The 10,878-nt window shown below is 42.2% G+C and overlaps 1 protein-coding gene across 1 annotated transcript in view; it reads right to left on the bottom strand.

Moving 5' to 3' along the window:
* Nucleotides 1-302: 302 nt before the first annotated feature.
* Nucleotides 303-10,878, bottom strand: part of EPHA4 (EPH receptor A4) — a 106,567-nt gene continuing 95,991 nt past the window's right edge. The window contains exons 15-18 of the mRNA XM_027715950.2: nt 8,784-8,977; nt 6,159-6,314; nt 5,000-5,882; nt 303-2,763 (exon numbers count right to left, since the gene is read on the bottom strand). Of these exons, the coding sequence (XP_027571751.1) occupies nt 5,768-5,882; nt 6,159-6,314; nt 8,784-8,977 (465 nt within the window). The 3' untranslated portion in view covers nt 303-2,763; nt 5,000-5,767. The remainder of the gene's footprint in view (nt 2,764-4,999; nt 5,883-6,158; nt 6,315-8,783; nt 8,978-10,878) is intronic.

Here is a 10,878-nt window from a genome sequence, read left to right as displayed (position 1 = left end):
ATATTGTTAACAAGGTCAGCCTGACTGCAGCATCCTTCCCACATCACAAACTCTTTCAGCACACCACAAAGTCCAGGACATGAACTAGGAACAGTAATAAGCTTTATGTACTCGTGGGAGTTATGCAGCTCAAACAAACTTTGGGAGTGCATTCCTGTGAAGTCTGTTGAAGAGAATTAATCCCTTTGGGGCAAACATCGAGGATTTTTGATTTGGAGAATTATTACTCTGAATTCTGTATTCATATCTTGTGAATATGTTGTGAATAAACTCTACATTAAACAATGATTAGAAATAGTCCATTTCAGGTTTGTACAGCAACTACTTTATTATTTTCAAATGCAAATGTTTGCATTGTTTGCTATTTTACAATTTTACAAACTAGGTATAAAAGACCATAAATAAATGACATAAGTTATGTGTACCTAAAATTCATGGAGGGGGAAAAAAATTACAAATTAAAACAAAATAGAAAAATCTATATATCTAACCCAGAGATCATTCAAATGCATGAACCAAGAAATGCTGTTAGATTTTTTTCAGTATGAACTAAATTATAATATGCCTCATACATTCTAATTTTAACCACAGTCCTTGCATATTCCAACATACTTGCAGTGATACAAAAAAATAAATGCACTCTCTTTTTATTTGTCTGATTAGTATTTCAGATTTTTTTTTCTTTTCTGGTTATGAAAATGTCACATAAAAGAAAAATACTGCTTTTTAAGTCCTGTTCACTGGTTACTTACCAGCTTTTTGTATTTTATACATATATATTTTTAATACATAAGATCCATCACAAAATTAGCACAGCAAGAAAAACCCGGACAAACATCAACCAGTGGTGTGTGAGCAGGACAATTTCTTAACACACAGAGGCTTCTCGTGCGAGACAGGCCAGCAGTGACCTCTCCTCTCCCAAGGGGCAGCAGTGCCGTGGCACTCGCCTTCCACTTGTCCCAGCTCCATCTGGAGCAGCCTGTGGCTGCCCATCCCAGCACAGCTGGCACCTCCTGGTGCCCTGCCCGTGCCCAGCCTCAGCCAACAGCATTGCTGCCTTTGCTTCCCTCCCACAGCCCTGCCACTCCTCCTCTGCCAGAGCAGGCAGAATTACTGCTCCATGAGCTCCGAGGGTCAGCAAGGAGGAGGAAGCAGAAGCGACTTCAGGACACCACAGCTCCAGTCAAGGCTGCACATCCAGACTGCCCAACGTCTGCCAGAGCCAGCCCCTGTCCCACCTGGGCTGCACTGGTGGCCCCCAGCAGCCAGGGAGCAAGTGGGAAGCGTCACCTGCCCCACTCCAAGTACTCTGGCGGCCCCACGTTCCCTGGGTGCTTCCCCTCAGCTCCACTCCAACTACCTTACGCTACACTAAGGTGGATTCTCCAAACACAGAAAGCTTTCCTTGGTAGGAACCAGTAAGTTGCAGCACTGTTCCTCGGGCCATGGAAGAAAGAGAGTCTTCTCCTGCACTTCACCTGCTCTTCATTACCTGCACAAGGAACAGGACACATTTCACAACTGCCTGGCTAACTACAGTAACTTTACTGGCATTATTTGTTCCTTATCTGTGCTGGGAACCAGGGAAGTGTTCTGATTATTACATTACAGGATTTCACAGCTTGCACACAGAGCAAGGTGCTTCTGTGAATGGAAGAATTGCATATATTTGTTCGCATTCAACAAGTCTTTAAAATCCTATTTTTGCAGATAAAAAAGGCTACTTAAGAATTCAGTTCAGGATTACCAGTGGACGGAAATGCAGGTGTTGCCTCCATTACCTTGCCACTTGCAAACTGGTTGGTCTTGGTCATGAACAGGGCACTAGTACGAATAAACGACACTTAACAAAAACCTTTAGCACCCTTTAGATCCCGCAATCCGTAAATCCAAAACTAACTTGAAATTGCTCCTGTTTCAGGCTGCAGAACTACTCATTAGCGTGGCAGCTAAAAAATACACTTACAGATACAGAAATTCAAACGTTTTTTAATGTGTGTGTTCTTGCTACCATTTCAGACACAAGCTATTGGCCTACTCTCATATGACAGGGGACTCCTGCGCTTCCAGAGGTGTTCTTGGCACATTCACAGGCAGTTCTACACACGAGGTGCCTCGCAGGCAAACACACGCACACAACCACACATACGCACCTTTCAGAGGAGACAATAATCCATTACCCACTCAAGGAAAAAAAAAATATATTTATATCACTGCAATGGCACCTTCAGTGTAAAATGTCACCTCAGCAATGTACATAGGCAGCTCACAGGAACTGGGTTCTTTGCTGTGGCACCTGGCCTGGTGTCCTTGGTAAGATGTGTAGTGCTCCATCACCTGCATCTGTCCGAGGTGGAGCGGTAACAGCCAGGGAGACGAGGAGAGGAAATAACAAAATATATAAATAAAACTGAAGGTAGGAAGAGAAGGCAGAAGGGGAGGAAAAAAAAATCCAGAAGTCTGCAGGGCTTTGACACAGTACATTCCTCAAGTGACAACTGGGTGCTGAGTCTTAAAGAGTCAGTTATCGCTCAGTGGAGAAAAACAACGGAGTGGGTGGCCCAGAAAAAAAAAAAATAGAGAAAGTAAAAGTCACACTCTCTTCAGGGACCGATGACTGCTCAGCATGTGTTTTCCAGAATCAGTGCTATGGAAGACGCAACTGTGGATCCAGAAGGCTTCATGTCTAGTCTATGTTCCTCCATGGTCAATACGATCAACAGGACAGGCTATGGGGCCGTGAAAGCAAAATCCATTTCCCTGCACAAAAGAGAACACAAACGTATTAAACCACATGTGCCAAGACAGACACACAGACCTGCCTGAATCCCTACTTCTGGATCTCCTGGAGAAGCCCTGCTGTGTGTAGCCAGTCCTTCAGCTTCCCTCACACTATTTCAAAGTCTTGCTTCCATGGCATATCTTATATACAGACATACAACCTATCTATCTATCTATCTATATTTACATGTGCCACCTCTTTTTTTTTCATCTGCTCTCTTCTAGCTGAAATTACATTCCAGTGGATTCCCTTCATTGGCCAGATTTTATCACAGGGAACACAACCATCAGTGGCAGTGCTGAAAAACCAGCATCTGAGCTGCCTTCACAGTTTTCATTCTATAGGGACACAGTTTTCCATTTTGTGTGGAAAATATTGCACTGTTTTGAATTACCACTACTAGACTCCAAGACAGCAATTTTACAAACTGGCCAGAAAATTGGGTGTATTTTGTTTTTAGATAAAAAGATGATCTCAACAGAATGCAACAGATTTACAGTGAGGAAACTTGAAATATCACTGCACTTAAAATGCAAAAGATTTTTTCCTGCTGAAAGTACAAATGTCAGGTCTTTAAAATGAGTAACTACTTCTTATGTTGCCTGGCAAAATGACATTAAAACATGCTGGTTTAAGTAGTTTTTTTTAAAGAAATCTTAAATTTCTTGAAATGGAAAAGCTTTTATAAGTAATACCGCAGAACACTTTACACTGAGCTGTCATGACTTGACAGGATCCAAATTTAGCATTCCATATTTTGAACATGTTGTTCTCTGAGAAAGTTGGGAATGCAGGAGAGTTAGTGGTCAAAATCATCAAGTTATTGTTAAAAGTGACAAAAAGTGATGTGAGTGACAATACAGTAAGTGTGACTTGTCCAACTGAGTGAACTGTTTTGGCTTTAGAATAAACTCAATTATAAAAAAAGTCTGACATATAAAGCCACTAAATCATTTCTGAATTTGCTGTCAGGGGCAGACCAAGACCAAAATATTATAGACTAAAGAACCAGTCTTAGCACCATCAAACTATAAATTTCACCTTCTTGACATTGTGCCTGGCACAGCTGAAATGAAATGTCTATTCTAAAGGACACGTCATGAAAATCCTTCTCCTATTCAGCACAGTATAAGTGGGCCTGTCCTGTCTCTTTTCTAAGGTCATCTCATCACTTTCTTCCTCAAAAGGACTTTAAAAGGAATCTAATTTATATAGTCTGTTCAGAAAGAGTAATAGAAGCTTTAATATAAATAAAATTCAAACCTAAATGTGTTCAGAGCTTTCCTGGATAAAGCTTTATGCTGTGCGACCTACAGAGGACAAGCACATTCCCATAGCAGTCTCCTCCACCCAACAACCCAGGGGATCCTTTCACTCACTCAGTCTCCCATCTGTTCCTTAGAGGAGGTGAAGGGCAGCTTTTCCAGCAAGTCATGCTCCATTTTTTTGGCCATACTTGCAGAGGGGCATCAGGCCTCAGCTATGCAGCCTGTACCTGGCACTCACACTCACATCTGCCTCGAATCCAGCCCACAGCGCTGGTTACAAGAGTGAATTTGTTTCCCACAGCTGATCAGACTGGATCACTGTGCCTGAACTGTAACATTGCTGCATAGCACAGAGCTGTCACCCTGCCTGACACCCAAACTGCAAAACCAGGAAGGCTGCACGCACAGTCCCATTTCCTTCTGCTTCCCCTCCCATAAAACCACTGACACTGCAACTGAAACTGGTCTTGCTAAAACATAAATATTGGTTCTACTTCTGCTCACGAGAGGGTAGGAAAAGTCCTTGGTTCTCCTCAGTGCATTTATGAGTATCCATAACTTACAAGGTTATTGTTACTTCCTATGGCATCCACACGTGTGAGTTTTCCCATCCAAAACACAACCGCATCTCTACTGCTCTCAGTGCAAAGTGGAGTCAAGCTCTCAGCACTGAGCTGAGCCCTAAGACACACTCCTACACCTTGTCTGCACATCCTGACACGCAACATCTTGAGAGCAAGACCAGATTTTGAAAGAGTGCAATTTTCACTGTCATCAAATAGAGCAAACAATGGGAAACACTCAGCAATTAGTCTGGGAAACCAGCACAGGTTCTTACAAACAAGTTGGGAACCCCAAATAATACATACCACAGCATTTTTTACTTTCCCCCAACAGTGTCGAAATCCTAGCACAGTTTAAGAAATAAAGTACCATGAACATGTACCTTCCATGAGGCAAAGGGAATTGCTTCTTGAAAGAGAAAAGAAGTCTGAAAGCTCCACAGCCACGATTGTCACAGCTGACTACTGGCAAGATGTTCACAAAAAGTCTTTCAATTGTAGGCTTCAGCACGGCACAACAACAGCCAATAATCTCCCCAGAAGTCTAGTTTTGCCCAGTAATCCACAAGGTGGGTCACTTCATGTCTCAAGCCCATAAATGGGCAGATCACTAATTGGCAGGCACTGATTAGCCAAACAATATTCTCACTGAGGTTTCTGCAAGGTATTAGTGATGCATCAAGTCTGCAAAATATATCCTAGGGCAGATTCTTCATTCCAGTGAAAGATGCACATCGGTGGTTTCACCCACGAATAAAACACTATGGTTGTAATCCTACGGGTCACAGGGAGAAGGAAAGTAATGCTGTTGTTTTTTCAAGCACAGTATCTGGCAGCAAACATAGCATCAAAACTTGAATGTGACTTTATATTTATATAGATACATGTATTTTACATATCGTTGATCAACAGAGAAGTATGTTCCAAGAAACAATTTGTTCCAGGTCTGATCTAAAATGACGGCTCGTCATTTCTGGAGGACCCCCCCCCCCAACACACACGCTCGGCTTCCGCAATCTGTACATCAAGCAATGCTGCAGATCTTTATTTCGACGGGCGAGGAGACGAAGTAAAAAAAGTGCAGTTCTTCAATTAAAGTGCATGGATGAGGTAAACTAATTTCAAGAGTTTTGAGTTTATTCAGTACTGGCTCAGACGGGAACCATCCTGCCGTGCATCTGTTGCATTTGGGTGCGCATCGCTTGGACACTGCTCAGGATCTTGTTCTGGTGCGCGATGGCCGTGATCCCGATCCTCGCCAGGTCACTGTGGAAAGCAAGAGAAGAAGCGAGGGGCTGAGAACCATGGATCAGATGCTGGTGCAGAGAAAAATATTATGAGTCAACCACAAGCAACATTAGCAAAAGCAAGGCAGATGTACAGAAATGTTTAATTAAATAAGTGGAGGCATTTTAAAGTTATCCTCCATCCAAATGAAAGGCATTCCATTCCTTTAATGAGTGTAATGATATGCAGCACAAAGCAAAAGAGGCTGATTAAATCCAGATTTACCAGTTTTTTGTTATATCGCTGAGTACTTACTCCTGGTTCATATGCACCACAGCCTCTAGGGTGGTATAGCCAGCAGCTGTGAAGTTATCCTTGTATCGCTCCATTTTCATGGCTTGGAGCCAGTCACCGACAGAAACAACCGCTGAGAACTCAGGGGAGCTGGGATCCAGCAGGGCTGTGCTAGGTCTGGATGCCAAACAGTGAAAGGACAGAGAAATGGTGTCAGCTGGATCATGAACCACAAACCAAAGTTTGGTCTCTGCAACAATTATCCTCAATGATAAGGGAAAGCAAGGGCGAGACGCTGCGCCCAACGAAACTGGTGGCTCTGCACATCAACGCAAGAAACTGAACAAAATGCAAAGGAATAGGCCAATTTTTGCTAAAAAAGAATCTGACCTTAGGTTTTTATTTTTGGTTTGAGACCTAATTTGAACCACAATGCTGCTTACAACTTCTGCCTCAGATGCAACCAAGTTCACAGAAAATGCTTTTACTTCCACAAACAAAGAAGATGGCAATGCTGGAAGGCGTTCAGTCTGCTGGGTCTGTATCTCACGGGCAGCAATGCCAGACCTTGCCAATCCTGCATGTGTCAGACCTCAGCTCAGCAGCTATAGAAACACTACTGAAGTATGTGCAAAGGAACTGGGAGCTCACACCCTGCCAGACTGGTTTGGAGGGTAAAATTCAGGGTGGGTTCAGATAAATCCTATTTCTAGCCAGGTCTGCTCAGAGCACTCAATCAAACTCAGGACAGCAGGGAGTTAATCCCCTCTTTAATCAATCCATTCCTGACTGTAGTGTGTGCCAGGAGTGGCGGGAATCACGCGAGCTTTGATCTTTCTCTCTTTGCACTGTGGAATGTGCTTCTCATTTTCCCTTGCACAGATTTGCCAATAATTATTTTTACAAAATTTGCTTCTCTTATTAATATTTCATTTATTATTTCATGTATAGCATAAGCCCCTGTTTCATTAAACCACTATAAATTACTACTATCTATCTAATCAAAACAATTATCATTTAGCAATTTATCTGAAAATGCACATCAAAGATTAGGTGTGCAATAGCATGGTTACATCTTGCCTGAGGCACTGAGTACACAGTGGTTATACTTGGTACAACTCTTTTACTGCACTATCTAACACAAGACCAATCACGGCAACCTATTTATATATAATTATGCTGCATGTATAAAGTCATATATTAATAATGTTATATGCATACTTGAAATTCATATTCCAAAGATGAGAAATGTATTTATAAACAGCCATGAACATGAAATGACCTTGAATAGGCTATTAACTTACATACACACACACAGAATGACCTTGAACTGACTATTAACTATTGAAAAATCTACATATTTTCAAAGAGCACCTCTAAATTGGAAAGAAAGCAAAATGGAGGAGTTCATACTGTGGTTCTCAAATCAAATTATCACAGCAGATCATACTGTGATTCTCACCATGTAAATTATTTAAGCATCAAAGGAAGGATACATTTTTGCTAGGCTACCATTACAATTGGGGCAATTTGGAAGACGTGGTGATAGTGGCCTCACAAGGTTAATAATCCCTCTTCAGATAACATACATTGTAAGCAAGACTCACAAAGGGACCTACAAGTTTAAAAAAGGAACTAGCTTTTTTTACAGTGTTGTTCTATTGAAGGCTGAGACAGAATCGCTGTTATTCCTTCGCTGATTCAAGAAGCTTAATTTTGTATTGTCTAATGGATATTTTTGTACCTTCCCTTTACTGAAAAATATATTCCCATTATCTTCCTCTTGTTTCTTTTCTTTTACGCTTTTTTTCCATATTTGCTGTAAGCAAATTTACCTGACAAAGACATTTTAAAAAAGCAGACCAAACCTGGTGTAAATTAGTAAAGCTCCTATTACTTCAGCAGTATTTCATCAGCTTAAACAAACTGCTGATCTGTCCCAACAAAGATATTTTGGTTTTACCCTACTACTCTGGGAGTTTCCTTCCTGCTGTGCTTCTTTTGCACGTACCAGGTATACCATGCTTAGCAAACAAAACAAATGTAATGTGGGATCGGTGGAGACATGAAACTGGCTTTCCACAAAATTAAATTCAAATTCACATAAAAATTAATCCACACCTTCCCAATGCCCGCAAGGCGTTGGCTGTAATGCCGTAATGCTCATTTGCAAATCCTACACAAATCTAGGGTTTATAAAACTTGATGATGTGCTTTTCCTCAGAAAACCACATCACTCCTGTTAGCTACACTGCATGGGGATGACCCTACCCCATTCAAGCCCTTTCACCACGGGGGCAGATGGGAAAGACGCAGCAAACTCTGCCTTCCAACAGAGCTTGAATGCGTCAGAGCTTTTTCAGGACGTGCTTAAGGCTGTGCTATAAACTTGCTCAGCGTTGGTGTGATACAGCAACAGCTCTGCTCGTTCCATTTTCCTTCTCGCAGGGCTGGGCGAGCCTGGGGTGCCCCGGGGGTCCAGCAATGTGCCAGCACGAGCCCTGTGCTCGCTCGCACAGTGCAGTGGCTGCTGTGCAGCCTCCCTCTGCAGAGCCACAGCGCACACCTCACACCCAGGACTCGCAGCTTTGCCTGTCACCTCCAGTGTGCTCCCTCGTCCATCACCATTACTAAAGCACAGCTGACCTGGAGCTCTCACTGCCCGTCCTCTTCAGGCTGTTGGGGTTGCGGATGAGTTTGTCCAGCATGTTGACAATCTGTCCAAATTTAGGCCTGTCACTGCGCTCCTTCTGCCAGCAGTCCAGCATCAGCTGATGGAGAGCAATGGGGCAGTCCATCGGGGGTGGCAGCCGGTACCCTTCCTCAATGGCTTTAATAACCTATAAATGGCACAATTAGGAAGACATTAGAGAACATCAGACACTGCTCACATCTACCAGCTGAGTATCATTTATCCTAGGGCAATCCGAACTATGGTAACAAATCCACAATTAAGTGAAACAACATGGAAAATTTCACTCAGACTCAGGCGGTTGGTGGTCTCAGAACTGTCATTTCTCCTCAGCAATTCAAAACTAAAAGGGTTCAGCATCCAAAGCAGATACCAGATACAGGAGGGCAATGTATCACAAAAGAGTACGTTGGATATAGGGATGACAGAATAGCCCTGGTTAGAATAAAGCAACTATTGTTGGACAGAGGGTTGGAGAAGCAACAGCTCTACAGGAAATCTTAACTATCTGTCAGTTTTGGGTGCAATATGTTGAAGATTATGTTTTCCCCATAATTTTTAAGGTACAGCAGATCACCCCCTCCCCCTTGTCCCCCGGGTTAGTTCATCTCTATGAGTAATACAGGCCTTGCAGAGAACCTGTTCTCTCACTACTATATGCTCTGAGCCAAGAAATGCAGAGATGGGAACCCTTTTGTGCAGCTTTACAGAAGTCCAACATAGCTTAAGCATGTATTTCATATTTAACAGAATCCAGAGAAACTCACAAACTGAAGTCACTTCAAACCCTCCAAAATGGGCTCCAGAGCTCAGTATTCTGATGTCTTCTTAGCTCCCTCAGGAGAACGGGATTCAATTCTGACATGTCAGGGACACGACCCAAGAGCCTCCAGAACTGAATTAATCGATATAACACTGCTGGCAGGACTCACCATGAGACCAGAGACCAGGAGTGAACTGAGACTGGGTTGCACTAAATTCCCTCATTTAGTGCTTGTCCAATTAGTGGCTAAAATCCACTGGGAGGACAGCGTGAGGAATATGCTTGTATTATTAGCAGCTATTCTGTGACCACAAACAAAGTGGCTCTCACTACCCCAGAAAGTATGAAGATCCTTTTGATCTCTCTTGATTCAACAGATACTGAGTATACTTTGAAATCCACTTCTGCTTTTTGTGAAAAGTACTGATTTTGCCATCATTAAGGAGAAAAAAAAGGCATATCTAAGACATGTACATGTAAAGAGTGTTGTGCAAGGACCATAACACTGGCTTTCCCTGTCCTGTTCAAGCCAGCTTTTCAACCTGGTCTAGCAGCACACATTAGCAGTGTACACCAGCCTAACATAAACAGCTCTAATAAAAACAGCTCTGTGTTTGTTGCAGTGAGCTCCACTGTGCTGTGCAGACATGCTTGATATAACCGAGACACATCTGGTGTTTTATTTTCTTGCTAAGTCTTGATGACTTCCTGTTAGCAAAGGAAGGCAAGATTGGGTGCCAGAAGAGACATTTCACATCAGAAGGAAATTAAAATTATATCCCCTGTTTAGATTAAATGCCATCCGCATCTAGACACTCTTTGAAAATGTTCAGCTCTACATAAGAAAGCAGATGACTTGTAAAATGACTTAACCACTCCCAGGACCATATATTCAGATTACCATTTTCTTCTTCCTTTATACCCTTGTAAATCCCCTGGGAAAAGAATTACGGATAATCTAGGCTTCATTTTCACTGGGATTTTTTTATTTTCATTTAATAAAAATTCCATTAGCAAAAGCTCTTATTAGCATTATTATTAAATACTCTTCTGGAATAGCAGCCATTGTGCATGCTCCCTCTTGGAATACACTGAAGTAGTCCAGATGGTACAGTTAAACAGGACATGCATAATTTAAGAATGGTCATTTCCAAAAGCTGCTTTTTAATGTCCTCAGGGGGCAGCTATACCATTGTCACAAGGATGCTCTGACTGGTAATCAGAACTGGATTTCATACATGTTGATTTAGATATCCTACAAGAAATAAAATCACCTGAAAGAGTTA

This window comes from Pipra filicauda, unplaced genomic scaffold (assembly GCF_003945595.2).
Source record: "Pipra filicauda isolate LSUMZ 115617 unplaced genomic scaffold, ASM394559v2 scaffold505_size606005_pilon, whole genome shotgun sequence".
In the NCBI taxonomy this organism is placed as follows: domain Eukaryota; kingdom Metazoa; phylum Chordata; class Aves; order Passeriformes; family Pipridae; genus Pipra; species Pipra filicauda.
The sequence above is the reverse complement of the archived record's forward strand: the minus strand, read 5'-3'. Positions and strand labels throughout refer to the sequence as shown.